This window comes from Girardinichthys multiradiatus, chromosome 19, assembly GCF_021462225.1.
Source record: "Girardinichthys multiradiatus isolate DD_20200921_A chromosome 19, DD_fGirMul_XY1, whole genome shotgun sequence".
Classification (NCBI taxonomy): Eukaryota; Metazoa; Chordata; class Actinopteri; order Cyprinodontiformes; family Goodeidae; genus Girardinichthys; species Girardinichthys multiradiatus.
Window position 1 is genome coordinate 11,548,631 of NC_061811.1, and position 25,554 is coordinate 11,574,184.

Below are 25,554 nucleotides of genomic sequence, written 5' to 3' on the forward strand. Positions count from 1 at the left end.
GAAAGTATGTACTTTTGTGCTACAAAAATATTCCTTTGTAAATTAAAAATGCTAAAATAATTTTATAGTGGTCTGCGTGGTGGAAATATCATTTATTGTCCCTCAGTGGTGAACGTTAAGTAATACAGCAGCAAAGTGACAGGCAAATGGGAGCATGTAAGTTCAAATAAAGTTAAAAAGGGGTCCCTAATTTACATCCTGACCTGAAGTTTGAAAGGTCTACTTGTGCATAGGTAGGTTCTCTCCAGGTAGGCCGACTTCCTCCCAAAATCCAAACATATGTGTGTTAGGTGAATTGATCTCTCCAAATTGCCCTTTGGGGTGAGTGTGTGTGCATGGTTGTTTGTCCAGTGTGTCCCTCTGCTGCCCTGTGATAGACTGGTGACCTGTCCTGGGTGTACCCTCCGTGTCGCCTAAAGACTACTAGAGATATGCACCAGAATCCCCCACTACACTCTCCCTTATAGCCTTCCATGAATGAGTGTGCCTAAATCTGCTATTGAGGAAAAGCCATTCCTGTTTACTATGAAATTTGTAATTAAAAGTCATTAGTAAAGGCAAACATTTTCCATTTTAGGAAGTTTTTAATTTGTAATTATTTTTGTTTTTTTGTTTTTAAAACGCTAAAATAATTTTAGATTGTATCGGTCATTGAAATCCCACTGTCTGCATGAACCGCATGAGATGGTGGGCAAGATTTTAATCGTTTTTCAAATGCAGTGGTGGCCACACAAATCATTATGTGGACCGGAAACTTTAATATCTTTTCAAAATTATTTTCAAATGAAAAATGCTCCGTTAATTGTAAGCGTCCAGAGTAATGTTTCACTTAACCGGCAGAATTTAACAAGGACAGACGGAAAAAGGTGATGTAATGAGTAACAGCTTATAATATGTTTCATTTTACTGGAGGGGGTGATAAAATGACTCATGCTGGATAGGTAAGGGGTTACAGTTTGGTGCTGCTTCCATCATGAAAACATTAGGCCAATGTTTGATGGATTTACTGATTATAATAACCTTTTTTAGAATCTCCCATCCTCTATGAGATTAGGAGTTACTTAGGAATGTCAAAACAATAATAGTTAATATTCATTTTTATTATTATTGTATTTTTTAACATCTTATTTTCTGATGATGTTTGCTGAAATGAATGAACTAAGATGTGTTTCAGTGTCCTTAATTGTGAATGCGCTGTGTCTGAGCGGATGATATCCACGGTGCGCAGCCGCGCACTCTCACGCACAGATATTCTCCGCCTCAGCGGGGAGCCGCTCTCCCCTCACAGTTTTCGCTCTCAGTTTCGGTTTTTTTGAGGACTCTGGATGGACGCTTTCTGACCGCCCCCAGCCCTCCGCACATCTCCGCTGCGCGCATCTCGGTTTCCATTGGCACACAGAAGGCACACCTGTCGAGCTTCAGGTAGGGTTCGGTTTTTGCCGGAGTTGCGAGAGGTTTCGAGGGGTTGACTGTAGATGAATCGGTCTGAGAGATCTAAAGGAGCTCTGAAGCTTTCTTCTGTCATTTTCAGGCTGCAGTCATGAGAGGAGGAAGACGCTCCGGTCCTCTGTCTGTGCTGGTCTGCTTCATCGCTTTGTGGCAAACACGGTAAGTTTCTGCTATAACCCACTCAGCGTTTTTAAATTATCTGAACATGGATGTTGCGCACAGAGCGGTTCTGTTGGAGGCTCCAGTTGGCTATTAAGGACCCAGGTAATGAATCGGGTTTCTTAAATTGCTGGATGTGGCTGATTTTTCAGTATCTCTACGCGCACAGTGCGCTGTGAGATTAGAAAACATCAGCACGAAACGACGCAAAAATCTCAGAAAAGCATCAAAATGAAGTTTAACTCCAGGAACCAATATTAAAAGCGATTGAAGAATGTGCGCTAATCCTGTAATTAATCTGTTAGATTCTCATTCATTTTCAACATTTTGTGTAGCTATTAAACATGAAAACTTCTAGAGAATGGAAACTATGGAAATTTGGAGATATCAGGCGACTATGTTATACATTTTAGCTTTCCTAAAAAAAGTAAACGCTTTCACAATAGTAATTGGTAATACATTTATAGTATGATGTAAAAATTAATGTAGAAATGTTGGTTAATATCCAGCAGCATTTTACATTGCTCATTTGGTCCCTGCCTTTTTAATAATGACGCATTATTTAACCAATGAATAAGCAATTTTTTTTAATAGGCTAAAATAATCCCTTATTTGTTTTTCAAATCTGATGATTTTATTTTGAAAGTCCAAATGACTTACCTAGTTAATAGCAGGTTTAGGAGACCTCCCGTGAGACTGACACTAAGTAACTTAATTTGATAGCTTTGTTTGGAGAGCTGAAACTGGTCCGTTGTTGATCACTGGGTTATGCCCATTGGGAAATTTAAACGTGCTGTAGTGATAATCCAACATAAACTGTATATGAATGAGCCTCTTAGCTTTATTTTGAAAGCTCGGAATGATTAATTTTTGACCATTATGAATTTAAATTCTTCTTTTGTTTTAATCTGGCTGTTAAAAGAGTAAATGGGGTTAGCTTTACTTTGAAAGTTTCCACCTTCTCCTGTTAGGGGCAAACTGTGGCCTACATGCTGAGTCTCCTGTAACTATGACAATTCCCCCTTTTCTGGGGTGAGGTGTGAGAATGAGAACGAGGCACATCACTTTCCAAATTCAGCAGAAAACCAGATTTCCTGCCACATTGACAGATACATTGTCTGAAAATAGATAAATTTTTTACTACATAATAAAAATGATGTGGTACAGAAGAATTTATGGCCAAGTTAAACAAAATGTTTTTGGAAAATTTCAGGCTGGCTTTAACTCAGAGAGAATTCCACAATGTAAGAGGTCTCCTTTTCTCAAAACTTTGCCTGACTCAAACAATAAATTTAGGAATACCACAAAAGGTGTTAAAAGCTGTCTTCATCTTTGAAAGGAAAACTGTTGCGTGTACAATGCAAACGTTCAACTGTGTTTCTCGGTAGAAGATGTGTAATCCTAAAGTTAGTTTTTGAGTTTGGCCAATGACATCACTACTGTAACTTAAAATAACACCAGAAGGTATAGCACACCTCTCTTCAAAGTTTTTGAAGAAATATAACATGTATGGGTGCTCCTTTCCATTCACAGTGCATCAAGTTTGATGAAAGAATACAAAAGTTTAGAAACCCATTCAGAGGTGATGAGTATTTGCTGCTATCCATGCTCTCCATTCTTACCCAAAGGACATTTTTTTTCAGCAAAGCTAGACCAGTATATTACTCTTCTTTAGTAAAGGAGAACAAAAAAAATCCAAGATTCCTTTCAGGTCTATAACCTGACTAACACAGAGTTTTTGCTGTATTAAGCCATAAATTCATTTATCTCTCAGTAGACATGACTGCCTCTTAGACCCTCCTAGCTTCAGATCTCAATGCTTGAACGTGCTGCAGGAGTCACGCAAACAGCCGAAAGCTGGTTTAGGTCATATTCCTGTTTTATTTATGTCAATAATAAATCCCCCTCAATTTCCTGCGTGGGTACATCACCAGGCAGGAAATTATGGCTCAGTGTCTTCATAAAAATGATTTCTCACATCTGATTATCAGCGTGTAAATATTTGCCCTTTCAACAGGTGAAATGTCACAGGGTGCATCACATCGTATTTCCAAACACATTATGCAGTCGACATCCAGCTTTTGCTTTAGCGGTTTCAGCAATTAATGGAACATTTGACATTTTGGCTGTGAAATTAATGTTTACTGAATCCTATTAACAAGATATAAAACTTTGTTGTATTAACACATGGTACACATTTTTTCGTACTGCCGAAATGAGCATTTCCATACATTAGGCCACATTTAAAAAAAAAAAAATCTTCTTTCTGAGACCACTCAAAGCCGAGGACTCTTGTAACTGAGGAGGAACCTTCAAAACTGACAATTGCTCCTGAAATGTTAGTTTGGTTATTTTAATGGATCTAACAAAATGATAACAACAATAATGATATGATGAAATATTAATACAAACCTCACTCAAAGTTTAACACATCCTATATCCAGCCATATATCTGTACATTTATCCAGCCCTAATTTCTTCATATTATCCCTCCCGTAGCCCAGGCTACAGTCTTTTTTTAAACCCTTTTTCAGTCAGCTCCTTGTACACAAACAAAGATCTTTGTGCATGTTTTTCTGGAAGCACTGAGAGGGTAAGTGCACTTTGTAGACTATGAGATGTTAGTTTTCCAGAATTGTCTGTGCCCAGCAATCTCTTCTAACAGAAGAGATTGCTGGGCTAATCTATCCACGGCTAATCTATCTGTTCTGTCTTGGCACACTTTAGGAAGACTCGTGTTTGTTTGCTAAAGTTTCTGACTGATGTAAGGCACTGAGACTCAACAGACGTGCCTCTTTCTTCAGAACATTTGTCGTACCAAGGATGGCTCTGGCCAGTTTGTCAAATAATTTTAACTGAAAACTCTAACAAATCTGTTTGTTGTTATTGCACAGTTTTGATGACATTTGAATTTCTTTGAGTAAAAAGAAACAAGAAGGTTTATTAAATCAGAAACTTTCTGTAATAGCATCCCAGACAAGTCCCCAAGTTTTGCCGTGGCCCCCTATGAAAAAAACACTATGAAGGAGGACCCACATAAACAGCCAGAGATAAACTGTCAAAGCTGACTGGTAAAACTTGCAAACAGAGCTTGTTAAACATGGCAAAGAAAAAAAAGGTAAGTTCTGATTAGTGGCCTGTGCAATGCAGTGTTTTTACTTTTAATCACTAGATTAGTCTTTGGTAATTAAAAATTCATACATCAGGCATGTGCCTTTGGTATTCCTATATGTCATTATTTGAATATTGGGTAATATACAGTCATGACATATTTTTTTAGATGGTATATGAAAGGTTGGGGATAAAATAGACACTATTTGGTTGTTGAAGATCATCAGGGTCCTCCATCGCCCACAGTTATTAGGTGAAGCTTGGTTTCCAAGGAGATTAGCATGCCCAGTTTATCTTTTTGTTCATGTTTTTCTCATGTTTAGGTCGAGAGCAGATTCCAATTCAACACAGAACTCCAAAGACATTGCAACATTTACCAGGATACTAGACAGTCTCCTGGATGGGTATGACAACAGACTCAGACCTGGTCTTGGAGGTAAGATGCAGACCACAAAACGTATGTAAATAACTGAAGCATTGAAAGCAAGCGTTAAATCAAAGCAAGTGACAGAAACTGCAATGATTTTTAAAGATAAGAACTGGGTGCACAAGTTTCAATTTATTGTGAATTTTCTCTGACCCTCATAGGGGCAAATTTACAGACATACAGTCAAATATTTACAGACAACCCTAGTAATACTTGGTAAAGTACCTTTTTTGTTGTCATCATTGAGCGTCGTGACTAATTCTGGGTGGGAATTTGACCACTCTTTGCAATTTGGGCCTAATTTAAGCTAATGATAAATTGAACAATGCTCAGTGCTGCTTTACTTTAATAATAGCAATATTATTTATAAAAGATCAGAGTCTGCTTCTAACCCTCAACAAATGTCTCCCTAGAACAACACTCAATGTTAAAACATTTTGATGCAAAAATCTGATTTGTAATGCAGATTAGAAACAGTATTTTGAATGTACTGCTGTCTCTCACTAGGGAAAGAAGAGCTCTTTAAATTTCAGAGGAAATGTAAATTATGAGAGGGCGCCTGTTGTGTAGTGGAGGAGCACACTTCTGTTCATCCTGCTTTGCTCTACAATGAGAGGATCTGTGACACTGAGAAAATGCCTTTACGCTTCTGTCAGCAATCGCAGCCCTTTAAAGGCAGCATTTTAAAAATAAATCTGTCTGCAGGTGAACCTTTTGGGCTTTCTGCAGCTGTGAGTGTAATGAGCAATGCTCCAGGGTTGGAAAAAAGGCAATCTGTGTCTCGGGATAATAAAACCCATCCATTAAGGTTGGTGGACTTCAGAGCCTGGAATGATTGAATTCATTTGGTTTGAACAGCTTCTCTTAGTTGGACCCGATGTCTAAGCTTTGATGCTCTAAAACTGTACATTAAGAAAAAAGAAAAACATGGATGAATGGGAATCATTGCCTGGTTGACACCGCAAAAGCTTATGGTCAGACTGGACAGAGAAAATCTGTAAACAATCATTTTTAAATCAGGCCACCGATTCTCGATTAGATTTTGTTTTGGATTTTAACTGAGTCATCCTAACACATAAATATGCTTTGATCTAATCCATGTCATTGGAGATTTGACTGCATGCTTTGTGTAGTTGTCTTGCTGACAAGTAAACCTTCAGTCTCAACTGTTGTTGAGAGAGGTTTTGTTTCAGGAAGCTTCATCCATAATTCAACAACCCCTACCTATTTCCTCATAACATAATGCTGCCACCAGCATGTTTTACGGTGGGCATGGTGTGTTCAGGGTGAGGTGTAATGTTAGTTTTCTGACATACTGTTTTGCATGTAGGACAAAAGGCATGCATTCTTCCACATCATTGCTGTGTCCCCTACTTCTTCTGTCTTTTGGAACATTTTAAACAGGAGTTCTTGCATCCACCCTTCAACAATTCCTTTCTTCTTGCCAATCCATGTGAAGGTCTGATTTTTGAGTGTACAACTTAAGATTCTCCCTTCTTGGCTGTGGATCTATGATGCTCTTCCAGAATTACCACGTGCTTCTTAGCTTCTCTGAATGTTACTCTCCTTGCTCAGTCAGTGGATGGGTAGCATTGGTGTGTTTCCAGCTGTGCCGTGCCCTATTTTTGAATGCTGGATTGAACAGGTCCCTGTGAGATGTCCAAAACTTGGGATGTTGTTTCATAAGATAGCCGTGCCCCTTTACCCCTGAGCTTTCTGCTGGGTTTTTTGGTCTTCATGATGCTATTTGTTAACCCATGATCATAAAACAGCTAAATTTATACTGAGATTAAATTACACAAAAATGAAGTTTATTTATCGATTGGTGACTTGTGAAGACAATTGGTGTTCAATTTAGGCTACAACACAAAAAGCAGAACATTTCTGATTGGTTTTTCTTTAATTGCAAAACAAAAACACAGAATTTTGCTTGCAATTTAAAATTATCCACTACATTGTGTTTGTCTATTGCATAAAATCCCTGTACAATACACAGAACATGGTGGTTGTGACATGACAAAATTTGAAAAAAAGTGTGTAGGACTGGTTTAGAAAAGCACTGTATGACAGTAACATTATTCTGGCAAAAAAAAAAACTGTAAACGACTATCAAGCACTGAGAGTTTTAACTTCTACAAACTCAATTTTGTAAGCAGTTAGAGTCTTAATGTCACCTTCAGCACTATTGTAGATAAATTGTAGTAATAAAACGTTTCACATGCTGTGATCATTAAAGCTTCATTGGATATAAGCACCTGTAATTTCTCAGAACAAGGTTACAGGTTGTAATAAATGTCATGCAAGTTTATAAAAGTGAGCAATCTATCCAGTGATAATGGAGAGTCTGACTAATAGCCTTACCTCAGGTTCAGGTGGAATAATGCTGGCTTCATCTGTGTAACACTGCAATCTTTACTCTTTCAGGGACATTAGTAGGTGTTTGTGAATTTGCCTGACAAGTCTTCATGTGTTTTGTTGACTTGGAGAACGATTCAGACCGTGTCTTTTGTGTTGTCCTGGAGGGGTTACTTCAGAAGTTTGGGACTTTAGAGGTCTGGGATCGCTGCTCAAGCTGTTGCCTATGGGATCTGGACTCAGATAAGCAGTACCAGATCCATGGTTGGATGAAAGTCCCTGAAACTTCAATGTTGTCCAGCTGTTTGGGTGTATAAAACTTTTTTTTTATTTTATTGCACAAAGATGTTTTCTGACAGTTTTCAATTTTTTCCTCTTTCCAGACCGAGTGACAGAAGTAAAGACAGATGTCTATGTGACCAGTTTTGGACCAGTGTCTGACACAGATATGGCAAGTCTTTCAACACTATTATTGTCCTAGAAAATGAAGAGCTCTCTCAAAGTTTTAAATTAACCCATTCGTGTTTGATATATTGGTAACACGTGTTAAAAGGTTAGTTAAAAAGGATTTTTAAAAACGCATTAAAATTTAGTTTTTCTCCTTCTATTGCAGACAATTTGCAGAACCCTGGAAATCTAATAAAATCCCAGAACACGAACTGTATTTTGTAGGTGATCAATGAACCAGCTAGTGATTGTCAATTCATTTGTTGCTAATAACGGACCACTGCTTACGGCATCACACTCTTTACACCCAATCAATAACTCTGCTCTGTTGGTATCTCTCTTGAGTGTTTGCTGACATCACAGAAGGTTATTGTCTGCCTTTCAGTTGTGTCAGACCTCAGACTAGTCTAAGAAGAAGATATCTAAAGCATGTGTTATAAAAATCACGTGAAAAGTGTTTAAGATTCAATCCAGATGTCCTATAGAAGGTGCTCATTTCAGCCTCTTGTCTCCAGGATATCATTCTTTTGGTCATGATCCATAACTCATGACCTTACAGTACAATGCCACTAAATCACGAGCTTGATCTTCTAGTCTTTATCAGGACAAACAGGAGCAAAGACCTTGTTACTGTAGCTGAAACCCTGGTCTGTTCATCCAGCTCCTGCTTCATTATTTCATCTCTCAGGAACAAGATGACAAAATCCTCCTCTTGAAGAAGAGACTCAAAGCCTTTTTTACTTTATGGTTAGAATAAACAATCGACAAAGTTTATCCATTGTTCAAGCTACTAAACAAAACAATCGGTATATTGTAGCTACCTATACCAATCTGAAGTAGGTCAGGAGCCTGAGTTTTTTAAAAGCCCAAAACTCCACATAGAATAAATACTTCTAATAAACATGTTCTGAGACTACTGTATGCACTCTACGTATTTTAACTTGTCTTGAGCTTCACATTCCTCGGAGTAGTAGTACATTACTGCTTTGACGTTCTCTATGTCCTATATAATAATTGTGTGTATAGAAATAACAATATACTGTAGTGCAAAACACATGTACTGTTATAACCAAAAACATACTTAAGCATTTTTTACATTCGGGCAATACTTTTTTTTGTCTTTGCTAATAAAAGCCAAGTGAATTAGCGAGCAATAATACATGAAATCACGACGAAAAGAAAAACATACAGAGTTGATATCACTGCAAAGACTGTCGAGAGTCACAAAACATTAAACATCAACTAGATGGCTGTTTTTTTTTGTTTGTTTGTTTTTTACAAACCTCACCACGTGTTTTAATTTACAATACACTTTTAAACATACTATATACTGCCAAAACTTTCCTTTACTAAAACAATCTTTGAACCAACACAAGCTGTTGTTTGTCTAGAAATCTTGCTTTTGGTCCAAATAATCCATTATAAATCTCACATCAATCTTCCTAAGCCAGTTTGGATGTGATTACACACATTCAGATAAAATCTTCCAGGCTGAAAGACAGACAGAGAGAGAGCTAGCTTCCTGTACTGCTGGTCCTGTTGCCAATGGAAACCCAACCAATCCAATCAGCAGAGCGATGACATGGCAAAGGTTATAGTGTGTTATTAAACTGATATCTGAACATCCACCAACATCCAGCTCTGATACAAAGCTGCTGATCTGTCATGTATTAATGTATTAATACATTATCGTTTACCAGCTGGAACCCTGCTGCCTTATGATTTCTACTAAGTCTGACACAAACACGCGGATTTATTTCCTGTTGGGAGAACCACATTTTCTTCAGATTTCTCAAAAATTTTTCCAATATTCTGTACTGCATATCAATACCCTCTGAACATCTTTGCTCCTGAAAGACTTCAGAGATACAGATTATATTACAAAAGTTAAATTAATCTCAAAATTCTGGAATTTCTAGAATGAAACGTAGTAAAAGGTATATTTTAACAAGTGACATTAAATTATAAGTGAAAACATGAAGTATCTTGGATTCAGATCCTATCTTTTTTTTTTTGTTATTTGGCTCAGATAACATGATGTGGAGTTATTTTTAAATTTTGATAGTGAATAATAATCTCCAAGTCAGGGAGACCCTTCACTGTACAGTTCCATTTCTACACATCAAATAAAACAGATCAAAAACCCCTCCTTGCTGCCCTAAAAGCCTTTCTTTTTGCTTCCCACTACAATCTAAGCCCATTCACTGAACCCACCTGGTTCTCCTCAAATATTTAAGTGACAGAGAGCACAAAAATGGAAGGGGCTGTGATCGGGACTGCACCTTTAAAGGAAGAAGAGAGAGTGTCTCATATTTTATACATGCCCATATCTCTATCAAAATTGCAGCAGATAATTGCACTCCAGGTCTCTGTGTATTTGCTGTCTGTGTCTCTGGTAGCTGCACTCTGATACACATCCTTCAGATTGGATGCACCCCCGCTGATCTCTCTGCATGATTGTTTGTGGATGTTTGTCTTCGCTAGTTTATTTGAGCTCATCGAAAAACAGACATGGGGAGTTGCTTTGGAAAGCTAACCAGGAAATTGCTGCATTTTCCCAGTGACACCGGGATGTCTTGGCTAATTACATAGCCAAGGCTTCATGGAAATCAATGCATGTTAAAGGAATATTTACAAAACATGTTGGAAGAGGAGAGCTGTGTGGTCTCGGGATGTTTCATTGTCTCAGTGCACAAATCGAGAACATGACCAGTCATCTCTAAGAAAGAATGCATTCAGTATTTTAATTGGTTGCACGGGATTCAGAAGAACATATCTTGTTTATCTGATGATAGCAGAAGGATATCTTGTCAGCTGTGTAGTACTGAATTTATATAGTGAGTTTTCCATTAGAACCACATTTGTAGCATCAGCTCAGACAGCTTTTTAGAAATCACAGTGCTAGAAACAATACGCAGGACAAAAGGTATACAATTCTGCTTGAAAGAAAATGTCAGGTTTTTATTCTAAAACCAAGATCTTCATAAGAAAGCAACAAATTGATTCATAATCACTCTCTCTCCATGTATGTATATACAGTATGTGTGTATATATTCATCATTTATTTATATATACAGTATATATTTAAACTATATTGCCAAAAATATTTACTACTACTTTACTACTATGTACATTTACATGTACATGAATTTTGATGACAACTTATTCTTAATCTATAAGGTCCAAACTGTTGATGTACCCACCTTGGCAGCAACAGCAACTTTAAATATTCTGTAAACATCTTCCTCAAAGTTTAGTGTGTTAATAGTTAGTATGACTATTTCTTTGCTGTTTATTACGTTCTTTAGGTCTTGCTTAAGTCATTTCCTTATGCTTCTTATTGCTAGGTGTTTTCTTATTAGTTCGTTCTTTTGTGTTTCAGTGTTCCTAGAAGTTATCTTCCTTTGAGATTTCTGTAAGGTACTTTCCAGGCTTTCTGTTTACTGCTCCATTCATATTAATTAGCCTCCCTCCTTCAGCTGCTCTGCCTTTCTCTATCTGCCTCAGCTGCAACTCATTTAATCCGATTAGTTCATCTGGTTTGCCTATCACTTCCTCACCCTACCTTAGTATATATGTTCTCTGGTTCTCTGTTCTTCTCTGATTTATCCTGTTGACTGCATGTTTCTTGTCACTCTGCTGCCTCCCTGGTTCATGTCCTGTTTCCTCTGTCCCAACATTGTAAGATTTATTATTGATTATTATTATTGATTTATATCTTGATTAATGGCACCTCACTTCATCACTCTGCCACAAGTTTGCCTGCATTTGAGTCCTTCATTAAACCAAAACATGACAGAAACAGGGTGCCAGTGTCGAACTTGCCAATTATGGTGTTCCCATGCAAATTCCAGTCAAGATTCATGGTGCCTGGAATGAGCACAGGACCTTCCAGAGGATGCCGGTTCCTCAGGTCATGAAGTCTATTTCCAATGGTGTGGTCAGAGACATTCATGCCAGTGGCCTGCTGGAGGTCACTTTGTAGGGCTCTGGCAGTACTCATCCTCTTCCTCCTTGCACAGAGGAGCAGATACCAGTCCAGCTGATGGGTTAGGGACCTCCGATATACCTGTCCAGCTCTCCTAAAATAACTTCCCATCTGCTGGAATCTCCTCCATGATCCTGAGACTGTGCTGGGAGACACAGCAAACAGCATTATGTGCCATTGTGGTAATGGCACATAATGAAGTGCCATCCTGGTGGAGTTGGACTGCCTGTTCAAGGTCCAGCCTCTGCAGGGTCCAGATATCACCTCATGCTACCAGTAGTGACACTTACCCTGGTCAAAAGAAAAACTAATGAAAAACGGTGAAATAAAAGAGGCAGAAAAAAATGTTTGTGTCCTCCACCTGCAAAATCATTATTGTTTTTGAGGTCATCTCATTGTTAGTGCACCTGTTTTTAATTTGATTAACACTAAAACAACTGACACTGATTAACAACCCCTTCCACTACTTAACTGACCAGATCAATATTCTAGATGTTTAACTTGACAATATACTCTGATTAGAAAGTGTTCCTTTAAATTTTTCTTTGAGCATATGTGTGTAAAAATATTTCTCAGAAAGAGTTGTCGGCATGTTTAAACTCTGATTGTGAGGACAGTTTTGAACAGGAGTTAGTCTCCGAAGCTGACTGCTGGATCCGACAGACTCATTTGAAAACAAAGTTAGTTCCAGCTCTGGAGTACTGTGGAGTAATAAGAGGAAACAGAGCAAACTGGAGATGCTTCCACTCAGATGGAGGGTAAGGTCTCTGTGATTTTGATGTAAACCTTGGATGGCACTTGCCTCAGGCAACAGCTGGATCTGACACTGACAGATGTGGTTGGACCCACCCAGGTGTCACACTGTGTCAAGCTGTGATCTCACAAAAAGCTCAGTCTGAGGACAAAACTGGACAGGAAGGACATTATCAATTAAGATTAGGGTTTAGTTTGTTTTTTCTTTTGAATTTTATTTGAATTTGGGTTGTAAACAGTGTGGATCATTAATAAATTCTAAAAGGTTTTACAATCCTGTGAACATCTGAAGTAACATTTATTTTTTTAAAGATGCTGTGATTAATAATATTCATTATGCTGCTGGCTCTTTAACCTAGTTATTGAAATGTAGAAAAATATTATACTTTATTCATTCAGTCAAACGCTTTTGTTGGACATGTAGGTGGTACTTTGTGTTGATAAATGGGTTTATTTGTTTTCAAATTCATACTAAAAAAACTGCATGTTTAATTGTTTTTTATTGGTAACAGGTCTTCTCAAAAATATCTAGTTTGTCTGCATAACTTTTGAAAAATTGCAAAATTGCTGTTGGATTTTCTTTCCAGGAGTTGCCAGAAATTTAAATAAAAATGTTTGAGCTTGATTTGATCCAGTGTGTTTGTCATGCTTCTGGGCATTTTACTTATGGCTTTACATTTGACTACTTTTACTAAGCTGTTTTGTTATGCAGGTGCTCCTCTGCCGCTCCTTCAGAACACTGCCTCAATAAAACCAAAGTTTCTGCTCTGCCCTTCTTTCAGGAATACACAGTGGATGTTTTCTTCCGTCAGAACTGGTTAGACGAGCGACTGAAGTTTCACGGACCAATGGAAATCCTTCCTCTCAACAACCTGATGGCCAGTAAGATTTGGACACCTGACACCTTTTTTCATAATGGCAAGAAATCTGTGGCCCACAACATGACCATGCCCAACAAGCTTCTGAGGATCATGGATAATGGAACGCTGCTCTACACCATGAGGTAGCTGGTTTTTTATCTCAGTTTTTCCATTTAAAGGTACCAATGTTGATTACAAGCTCGAGTTTTCTACATAGGGGAAGAGTTGATATGTTTTCTTTGAAGGTGGGATACTTCTACATTATAGTCACTCCCGTACAGCCATAAGGGTTATTGTCACTCTAATTTTAGTGATCATTCTTCCTTGATGCATTAGATGTTCTATTGTCCAGGTTTTAGGGAGATCTATGGGCTGTAAAACAATTTAATAGTCACAAGTATGTTTTTCTATGAGTAAAACGTTTTAAAGTTTAAAAGTTTATTGAATTTGCCAGGTTGTCAAGTTAGCTGTCTGAGATTAGTTTCATGAGGTTGCGTACCTTCAGCTTGTATTTGTGTTTTTGTTTGTCTTCAAATTGGAATTAGAGATAAGAAAGCCCATATATTTTAACTTCATGTGAATTATTATTTGACTGGGGCATTTCAGAGAATTTAATCGTTTCTTTTCCAGCCATTCTGTTGTATATTTACTGCTGGGTTCTGTGTCATTGTTCAGTTCATGATCACGTTTGGGCTAAGCTTCAGATGCTGGACCAATGTCCTCACATTTGACTATAAATATTTGGATATGCAAAAGAGTTTATGTTTTACTTAATGACTGCAACATGTCCAGGTCCTGTGGCTGAAGAAGAAACCAAAATCATCACCCCTCCACCACCGTGCAGTAGGTATTAGGTGTGCTGATTTGGCTTGCTTGATGTTCTCCAAACATGATGCTTTTCATCATGGTCTAACATCTCTACTTTGGTCACACTTCAAGCTCAATTCTTGTGGTTCTTTCAAATACAGCTTTGCAATCCAAAGTCATGAGACTCAGATCATGTGCAGTTGGGATGAGGTGACCGTGCTGATGTGCTGTTTGGTTTTCTTCAAAAATGATGGTGTGCATTATGGCCAAATGTTGGAACTTGGTCTCATCTTTCCAAAAGACATTGTTCCAGTTCTAGCAACTTTGCAAACCTAAATTATGTTGTCACATTCTTTTCCTTGAGGTTTTCTCCTGCAAACTTTTCAAATAAGCCATTTTTTGTTCTGTCATGAACTTTTACATTTAACATGCCAAGGCCTGTAGAGTCTGAATTGGTGCTCTGTGGTTTCTCAGAGGATTGCATGGTCTGATGTTTAGGAAAATTTGCTTAGACGTCCATGTCCTGGGAAAGTTGGCAGCTGTTCTGATTTCTGCTTATGAACACATTTTTCCTTTTACTTCAAGTCATTGGGAAATGACCTGTGAACTCCTCCCAGATTGATGTGCGCAAACATTGCTGATCTCTTCCTGCTCTGGCATTGTGTTACACACCAAAACCCCTGGTTTTATGGTCAGACTGATCTGATTTGTAGCATTTTCCCTCTTAAGTCTTAACTTTATATTCACTGTTTTTGAATGCTGGTATCCCAATCCTTGTGGTTTTTAGTATAACAATGACCATCAGTGGGACCCTTTGTAGGGTTCCTTGAGACGACATTGTTGTAAATAAGCGCCGTTTAACTAAATAATCTGAACTGAAACTATCTGTGTAGTTATGATGCTATAGGCTTAGGCTGCTGGAGGACATAATGACCACTTTCACCCTCTTCGCTACATTCTCACACTACTCTCCAATTTTGCATTATTTGCTGTTATTTCAGCTTTTAACTTTGTTCTCTCTTTTCTCTTCCTAGAAGCTACACCTGGCCTGACTCTGTGTCTACCTGTGACACCTTTCTGGAGAGGGGAATCGTCCGAGCTTCTGCTGGCAATTACTTAATGCTCACCCTCTACCGATGATCCACATAGCCCTGTCTTTTAGTGTTTAACCCTTTCTTTCTCCTAGACATGGTGATTGACTGAGCTTAACTGTAACTAACTCTTTGTGCTTTCAGACTCTAACCTTGAAAACTGGCTCAGAGTTTATCTGTTCTTTCTTTCTAGATGAAACGACTAAAGGAGCTACATCCATTAACATTTACTTTTCCTTCCCATAGAAAGTACTCCTGGATCAGTGCTTCTGTGTTCTTTTTGTGTCTCTGCTCTGTTGTAATTATGAATCTGAAAATATTATTTAATATTTAATATTAATATTTTATCAAATAATATTTCGGTCTGTTAAGGGTTGTCCTGTGAATACCAGCCCAGTAAGGTGATGGTATTCGGACAAAATAGAAAGGTGTGAGATGAGCTCTGACATTATTGAACAACATAAACTCTGCACATATATGGAATGAATTCACACAATTTCTTAAAATACAAGAATTTATTAACAAAAATAAGTCAACTCAAAGTCAAACATATTTCAATCAACAAACTCTTTACTATGCTAAAACAATCCAACTAAACTACCAAGCAGAATTAAAGAATAACAAAGATTAATGGGCTATGCATTATGGGCTAAACTAGGTGATTAAAGATGATTGGAAATCATGACCAAAGGAGTGATGCAACATTACCATGTAATGTTTATGTTTGAGAACCAAGGATTATCTTGAAGAATCTGGAAGTGAAGTTAAGTTAGTCTTGGAACCAACTTAGGCAATAATCAGCAAGTGTTTAGACAACCATTCACAATGCAAGATCAGATAACATATTATTTTAATAAAATAATATTTTAAATAATGATCTGCTGAATAAAACCAACCTTCTGGATGACTAATTCTCAACGGTGTCTAATTAGCTGCTTTTAGTTTTAGCTGCCTTCTGCGGGGGCTTCGGAGAGAAAAGGTAAGCAACTCTTACACCTTAATTTCCCCGTTCATGAATGAAATCACCGGGTACACAAACAGTGCTCCACTCATACTTATCTTGTGCATATGATCACGTGATCTTATGACACTCTTGGATCCAGTTTAAAGAGTTTATGTATTTTTGCCAGCAAAAGACATCAGCGCGCTGGGCCTCCCCTGACCGGTCCTTCTCGAAGGCCGTGTGGAAAGAGAAAGACTTGTGGGAAGGTGGGGGATTTTATGCGGGCAGTGGCATCATGGGAAGTCCTCTGCTACCCCTCTTCCCCCTTCTAAAAGTCTGTTAAATGCAATATATTTTGAAAGTTCCAGAAATGTCCATACCGGAGTTTAATGTTGAAATCCATGGCTGTAGGTCCCAACAGCTCTGTTCTCTCAAACCCCCAGTCGGTTGTGGCAGATGGCCGCTCACACTGAGCCTGGTTCTGCTGGAGGTTTCTTCCTGTTAAAAAGGAGTTTTTCCTCTCCACTGTCGCTACATGCATGCTCAGTATGAGGGATTGCTGCAAAGTCAACGCCAGTGACTTACCACTGTCTCTACATGCTCATCCGGGAGGAGGGAATGCTGCAAGTCACTGACTGGATGCAATCTGCTGGGTTTCCTTAGATAGAAAAACATTTTATCCAATTTGAATAAATAACTAACTCCGACTGCACTGTTCAATGGTTAGGATTAATTGGAATGTATGTACCTGACTGTTGTGAAGTGCCTTGAAACAACATGTGTTGTGAATTGGCGCTATATAAATAAAACTGAATTGAATTGAACTGAATTGGTGCAGTTTTTAACTAAATAGTTATATGTCATCTGTTGCCATGTTTCTGAGATTGGATTCACTTCGATTGAAGACCTGGTAAAGACAGGACTGTTTTTAGGACTTTCTGATCCATAAATTATTTTAACGGAAACAAAGCCTGCTTATATTTTATCGGAATGATGTTCCTGAATCATAGTTATGAACATTAACATCACAATCTTGCTTGTTGATCTTGCAGACACTATCCTTGTATGTATGGGTTGTTTGCTCAAACATAATCCATCTGTTTGCCGAAGGCATCTACTGATCTTAGTGGTAGCAACAGATGTAGGTTCTTACAGTCTGATAGAGCTAATTTAAGGACTTCACCCATTAGTTTGTATCTTCATTTCACTTTACTTCCACCTAATTTGCTTGATGTCCATCAACTATGTTTAGAGGTCAGGCTTCTCAGGGGCTCCACAATGAAAATATCCTGTTGAAAAATAAAATGTTTTGAAGTTATGTTAAGTTATCATTATGAGCTCATCATACTACCATATCTGATGAACAGTTTATATGACACTGCAAACAGTGTGCAGTGTACACACAATGATGCCCAGAGACATTAGTAGACATGTCTGCTGCTGCAACAACATGCCTGACACTGAATGTAAAACAAAACATAATTTTTATTAAGATAACTGCATTTTTTACCAGGTTAACAGTTCAGGCTGAGTGTCCCATGCATCTGGAGGATTTCCCCATGGACTCACATTCATGCCCTCTGAAGTTTGGCAGCTGTAAGTGTTAAAACCAGTACAATTTGTGCCACTCACTGGATGGATGGATGGATGGATGGATGGATGGATGGATGGATGGATGGATGGATGGAGGGAGGGAGGGAGGGAGGGAGGGAGGGACGGACGGACGGATGGACGGACAGAGGGAGGGAGGGAGGGACGGACGGACGGACAGAGGGAGGGAGGGAGGGACGGATGGACGGACGGACAGAGGGAGGGAGGGAGGGAGGGACGGACGGACGGACAGAGGGAGGGAGGGAGGGACGGATGGACGGATGGACAGAGGGAGGGAGGGAGGGACGGACGGAGGGACGGACGGACGGACGGACGGACGGACGGACGGACGGACGGACGGACGGACAGAGGGAGGGAGGGAGGGACGGATGGACGGACGGACAGAGGGAGGGAGGGAGGGAGGGAGGGACGGATGGATGGACAGATGGATGGACAGATGGATGGACAGATGGATGGATCAGCTGAAAGCAATTATAAAGTAATTGCTGTAATGTAAGTAATAGCTGTACATGCAGCCAGACCTACTGTGGATAATACATTTTAGTTTATTTGCTCCAAAACCTAAATCTTTTTATGTCCCTTCTAATATTTTAAATATATTCCAGTGTAAATGAAAGAGTCACTTTCACAAACTACACTGTGGAAACAGCTTTATTAAAACAATAATTAAAGGATTTAAAGTGCTGTTTTAGAGAACTAACAACTAATGGATCATTTTTATTCACATTGTTTCTATTGCGCTGATTAGAAATGACTGGTTTACTGGTTCCTGTGTGTTTGATCTCTGCATCAGATGCCTACACAAATACAGAGGTAACATACATGTGGAGAAGAAATGCCTCCCAGTCAGTAGATGTAGCAGATGATGGATCCAGGCTCAACCAGTATGACTTGGTGGGACAGACTGTTGGAAAGGAGACCATTAAATCCAGCACCGGTGAGCTCCAATCACCTGCACCTAATCAGACAAACACAAGAAAGTCATCTTGGAAGGCTATCAAAGACAATCAAGCGGCGGTTCATATATTTCTTTTATACTTTGTTTTTAAAGTTCAACATGTGTTATTTAACGGTCTATTCTTCAACCTTCCATGGATACACGTGGACCCAACTGCCTTGCCTATGGAGCTAAATTGGGGCCATAAAGTTTGTTCAAACGAAAAACATTTGAACCCGAAAAATAAGTTTGTTCAAAAGAAAAACATTTGAACCTGAAAAATTATTTTGAACCTCTCCCCAAAAAATGTGAAAACTAGAAAAAAAGTTTTGCAACTGAAAAAAAAAACTGCTGTGAAACTGGAAAAAATAATTTCAAAATTACTTTTCAGATTCATTTTTTTTTTTTTTGAACTTGCAGATTTTTTTTTCAGCTTCAAACTTTTTGCCCGGTTTTGGCGTGGGGGGCGGGGCCTCAGATCACGTGGCTGAGGAATCATGACTGACAGCTCAACACAGTGGCTGAAGAACATATTCCCAGCTGTTGCATTGAGGGACCATGGGAACTGGGATTATCTGTAATACATAATCGATATTCTATATATATGTGATTGGTTTTGAATGATAACATGCTTCATCAATAGAAGCAGCTTATGTGAATACACGACGCGCATCTCTGAGGAGAAAATATGATCTTGACAGATTTGCACAGCATTTTAAGTTTGTGTTGGAGATTTCCCATGCTCTCAACATAAAGCAAACGAATCACTAAGTGTTGTCTTTTATCAACCCTCTTCTAATGGGACTAAAGCAACTTATTTTCAAGTGTTGTAGCAGACAAAAAAATGAAGGATAGAGATCATTTCAATATGCATACATAACCCAGCAGACGGAACACAGCCCAGTCAATTTTCTGCAAACTATAGGTATGAATGCAGCCAGATACACCAAAGAGTAAAGATCAAACACAACAAAGTTTCTATAATTGTGAATACAACTATGTTAAAAGCAGGTGGTATAATCAATAAATGATAAATATTCTCTGCATGATTTTCCTCTTTGTTCTTCATATAAGAATATATTAATATGCAAAGTGGGCCTGTGTGTTCCTGTGGCTCTCAGGTGAATACACAGTGATGACAGCTCACTTCCACCTGAAGAGGAAGATCGGATACTTTGTAATCCAGACGTATCTGCCCTGTATCATGACGGTCATCCTCTCCCAGGTCTCCTTCTGGCTCAACCGGGAATCGGTGCCAGCTAGAACTGTGTTTGGTAAGTATTTGATCCTTTAACTCTGTTTTTTATGTGAAATAAACCACTTAAAGGTTGGACACGCATTGGAGACTGCAACTTTCGAAATAGGTAAAAAAATTAACTGATAACTGTGATGGATTCTAAATCTTAATGTCTGTATCACTTCACAGTGATTCATCATGGTGATAGCAAATCAAAAGCAAAGGGCTTATAATGAAACTAAGCCTGATTTGTGTTCTTCCTGAAACAGTTGAATGTGCACGGCTTTATACAGACAGTTTGCATGAAAGACAAAGCACATTAAACATCCGTGTTTATATAAGAGTGTGCGCAGCAGGGAAGCAGGAAAGCAGAACAGCAGCAGCTGCATCTCAACTATTCAGATGAAGGTTTAAGTTTTAGCTAAATTCTGTTGTGGAAATATCCATTTTCTACTAGAAACAAATCTGATTTTATGGATATAAAATACATACAACTAAAACTGAAACATGAATACAAATATAAATATAAATTTGCATCTGGTATCTGTCAAGGAATCTGTCATTATTATTAAATTTCTGGCACCTTATTTCTCTTTAATCTTATTTCTCTTTAACAAAAAACAAAAAAGATTTGTGACTGGCCTAGTTAAACTATGGACTTCAATCCAATTGAGATGCAGTGGTGTGACATTAGCCATGCTGTTCATTTTCAGAATCTCTCCAGTGTGGCTGTAAGTGGCTGGATTAAAATAAATCTGCCAAAAATGGTTGGCCAGAATTCCTCCACATCGATATAAAACAATCTTTGCCAGTTATTACAAACCCTTGATGATAGTTGGAAAGCTTCTGTTTTCCCTTAAGAAATGAAATGTTCATTTAAAAACCTTTTGTATTTACTCAGGTTGTATTTGTCTAATATTAATAATTTGTTTTATTTGAAACATGTAGGGAGACAAAAAAAAGCAAAAACAATAGAAATCTGAGGGGGCAGATTGTAAAGGGGCTGTATGTGAATGTATTTCCTTTAAGTTTCCTGTTGTTTCAATTATCCTCACTTCTGTTGACAGAACAAACTAGTTAACCCTGACCAGAAGTGCCTGCAAGCTCTGGATCTCCTCCCAGTGGCCTCTTCATTTATTCATGTATATTTTAAATCCTTATTTACCCAGGAAAGCTCGTAGGGTCAAAGCTTTTTGCTAAACAGTCCTAACCAAGATCGGCAGTTCAACAACAAAGGTGCAGCTATAAAACATTAAATAGCAATTAATACACTATAACAATAAAATATTAAATGGGCTAAAAAAATGTATAATGTTAGGCAAAAGCACTTAAACCAGATCTAGCTACTTCTGAATTCTTGAATCATTTATCTAGAAGAAGATGAAAGATTTTAACATGTCTACCAGCTGCTGGAAAACCATCAATGGGAGACATCCAGGCTTCCTGATCAGAGTTTAGAGTTCAAAGCAGTAAGGCTTGCCCAAAACACATAGATTGGACAGTTAAACTACCAACATTCCCTAAACAATAAATGAAAATGAACATTTATGCTACTATTACAATAGGCAGTCTGTCTGCCTAACATTGGATTGGTTTCAGAACGTTAGAAACACTTCCTTTGGGTCTGTTGGGATTTTGGGTCTGTGTATTCTGAGCACATATGCTAAAGAACAGATGATAAAATACTGAGTTTATTTTATGTTTCTTTTCAGGTGTGACCACAGTTCTCACAATGACCACCCTGAGTATCAGTGCCCGTAACTCTCTGCCAAAGGTGGCCTATGCTACTGCAATGGACTGGTTCATCGCCGTCTGTTACGCGTTTGTCTTCTCTGCTCTCATTGAGTTTGCCACTGTTAACTACTTTACCAAGCGAGGCTGGGCCTGGGATGGAAAAAGTGCTGTCAACGACAAGGTAAATACATTCGCGTGGAAAATTAAGGAAACCCCATTAAGCATTCAGTTATTTAATTAGAAATATTTACATTAATATCTAATCTTGTTTGTTTGTAACTAAACAGCAAAATTAACCTTTGTTTTACTCATTAAACAAGGCAACGATCAAAAACAATATGTGATCAGACTGTGGAAGAAATTAGCCTAATACACAGTCTTACCCCTTTTAGTTAAAAGAACTTCAGTTAGATTTTTAGGGTGGGTAGCTTTTGGAGTAGGACCAAGTGCAGACAATCAGGCAGCAGCAGAAAATGGTGAGTGGAAAAGATTTAATAACTTAGAGGCAGGCATGAGTTGGCAGGTGCGTGCATGGACATGAACATGAACATGAAAAACTTTGCATGAAAAAAGCAGTCTCGGACTGGCATGGCAAACAGGCATGGGCAGACTTCGCATGAAAACATTATTACCCACTATGAACAAACAGAACTGAAGAGTATATATAGTGCATGGCATAGGTGAAAGCAATAAGAATGATAACAAGGAGCGGGTGGACCGAATGATGCTGATTTCAAGTTGACTGTGGCAGGGATTGGTAACAACATGAACAGAGATGCAAGAAAACAAACCCAAGGAAACTCTTACACAACATAAACTAGAATGTATCAAGAACAGAACACAAGAATCATTAACAAAACAGAACCTAAGGAAAGAACTACTAAAACACACAGCCCGGGAAACATAATCATGATAAGAGAAAAACCCAAAACAAAAGTCAAAAACTCTCAAATCATGACATTCGACACTTTTTGTATCCATTTAACCAGTCTCTGACATCAGTCTGAGTAAGGTTGATAGATAGATAGATAGATAGATAGATAGATAGATAGATAGATAGATAGATAGATAGATAGATAGATAGATAGATAGATAGATAGATAGATAGATAGATAGATAGATAGATAGATAGATAGATAGATAGATAGATAGATAGATAGATAGATAGATAGATAGATAGATAGATAGATAGATAGATAGATAGATAGATAGATAGATAGATAGATAGATAGATAGATAGATAGATAGATAGATAGATAGATCAAAACAAATTTAGCTACATTTTACATAAAGTGCTGTTTTTGTTATATTATTTGAATCTCCCAGTACTGTTAAAATTGTAAAAAGAACTCTGATCTCAAGGGAAAAAACTATTTTAAAATCTCATATTCATTAAAAAAGACCTAATCTATCTTATTTTGCATATAACTTTAAACTTATATAAATGTGTTTACATGCAGAAAAAGGAAGCAGCTGTCATGAAGAAGAACAACGCCTACGCTGTAGCTGTGGCAAACTATGCGCCCAACATCACTAAAGACTCAACACTGCCCACCATCTCCAAGTGCACTCTGAACGAGCCCAACAAGATCACAGCGGAGACAAAGCCTGAGCAGAACAAGAAAACCTTTAACAGTGTCAGCAAGATCGACCGCATCTCCCGTATCATGTTCCCTGTGTTGTTCGGCACCTTCAACCTGGTCTACTGGGCCACCTACCTGAACAGAGAACCAGTCATCAAAGACCTGGATCCGTCCAAATGAGCAGGAGGAACCCAGTACAACATACCACACATTCAGGACAATAACATTTATTTATATTTGTTTCGTGGTTTTTTTTTTTTTTTGTTTTTTTTTCTAAATTCAGGTTCTGGTAAGTTACTTTCTCTCATTAGTGGACACAGTTTTGCATATAGGTGCACATTTTTTAAGTAGCTTAGAGCACACAGCTTTGTCCAAGAACGTTTCTTAAAGATATGATATAAAATCACAGCATAAACCATGATAACTGAAATGCTGCAGAATGGTGCTCTGCAGTTCCCCTCAGGTCTAACAGTGTTTTCTCTTCACCTTTAATCACTTTATAAAAGTTCTGATAAAAATCACTGTCAACAACCTGCTTAGATCCAATCAGCAGAAAGACGAGGCATTGACGTGTTTAAAATATTAGGTACATTTTGTGGTTCATAGGAATGTGCCTTTCCAATCACAAATACTACAAAAATCACATGTAATATCTGGTTATGTGTTTAATACTGCTCCAACCACTATCAATAGTCTATCTATCTATCTATCTATCTATCTATCTATCTATCTATCTATCTATCTATCTATCTATCTATCTATCTATCTATCTATCTATCTATCTATCTATCTATCTATCTATCTATCTATCTATCTATCTATCTATCTATCTATCTATCTATCTATCTATCTATCTATCTATCTATCTATCTATCTATCTATCTATCTATCTATCTATCTATCTATCTATCTATCTATCTATCTATCTATCTATCTATCTATCTATCTATCTATCTATCTATCTATCTATCTATCTATCTATCTATCTATCTATCTATCTATCTATCTATCTATCTATCTATCTATCTATCTATCTATCTATCTATCTATCTATCTATCTATCTATCTATCTATCTATCTATCTATCTATCTATCTATCTATCTATCTATCTATCTATAAAGCAAAAGACTTTATAAAGAGGGTAGCTGAAACAAGCTAATAGTGTTGTTATCCACAGTGAAACAGGTCTTCTACTCATATGGGCTGAGAGGCCACTCAGCAAGAAAGAAGTCAAAACTCAAAAAGCAACATAAAAAGCTAGATCACAGTTTGCAAATACACTCAGGGACCAAGATCTTAATTACTGGAGACATGTGATGTAGCCTGATGAGACTAAAACAGGAGTGTGCGGCGATAAGGACCATCATTTGAAAGAAAAAGGTGAAAGCTTGTGAGCCGGGAAACAAAATAGATGGCATGAGGAAATAGTAATATGTGGAAACATTGAAGCAACACCCCAGACATCAGCCTGGGAAAAAAGCTTATGTACAAATGGGCCTGTCAGAGAAGTAATGACCTAATCCATCCATCCATTGTACAAAAAGTGAGAGTTTTGGAGTGATTATCACAAAGCCCTTATCTCAATCACATAGAGAATCTGTGGTCAGAGCTTAAAAGTGGCCTATAGATCTGACTCAGTTTCATCACTCAGAAGGAATTCCAGCATAATATTATAAGAAACATTTGAACATCAAACTTTAAAAAAGGCTGCTACCAAATAAGAAAATGTGAATTCCCTCTTAAAATTATCTTAGTCATTCTTCTGACATTTTTCAAATGCAAATAATTTTGACTGACGTGAAATAGGAATTTTGCAAATATATGGTTTCAACTGTAATTTGGTGCATTACTGCTGCTTGTGGTAGTGTTGTTACCAGTGTGTTAATAAAAGGTAGCAGCGGAATAAGGATTACCTTTACACTGATGGTAATATAAAACACTAAGATATATCAAACTTTAGACGAAGACTCAAATACATCAATGTCCATCCCTACTTCCTCAGAAGAAGGGTTGTTTTTATCCAGTGTACCTGTTACTATATTTAAAACTGAACAACAATAA

General features: G+C 37.9%; 1 protein-coding gene across 2 annotated transcripts; it reads left to right on the forward strand.

The window, feature by feature from the left end:
• Positions 1 to 1,319: 1,319 nt before the first annotated feature.
• On the forward strand, positions 1,320 to 24,246 carry gabra2a (gamma-aminobutyric acid type A receptor subunit alpha2a). 2 transcript variants are annotated; one of them, XM_047345559.1, is made up of 10 exons: positions 1,320 to 1,422; positions 1,532 to 1,608; positions 5,043 to 5,155; positions 7,885 to 7,952; positions 13,472 to 13,692; positions 17,904 to 17,986; positions 18,795 to 18,938; positions 20,060 to 20,212; positions 21,888 to 22,090; positions 23,370 to 24,246. In XM_047345559.1, the coding sequence occupies exons 2-10, from the start codon at positions 1,541 to 1,543 to the stop codon at positions 23,670 to 23,672; spliced, it is 1,356 nt and encodes a 451-aa protein (XP_047201515.1). In that variant the 5' UTR covers positions 1,320 to 1,422; positions 1,532 to 1,540; the 3' UTR covers positions 23,673 to 24,246. The 2 variants fall into 2 exon arrangements, with proteins under 2 accessions (XP_047201515.1, XP_047201516.1); XM_047345560.1 differs by lacking the exons at positions 1,320 to 1,422; positions 1,532 to 1,608 and adding an exon at positions 4,476 to 4,726 and having other exon boundaries at positions 23,370 to 24,245.
• The last annotated feature ends 1,308 nt before the right edge of the window (positions 24,247 to 25,554 follow it).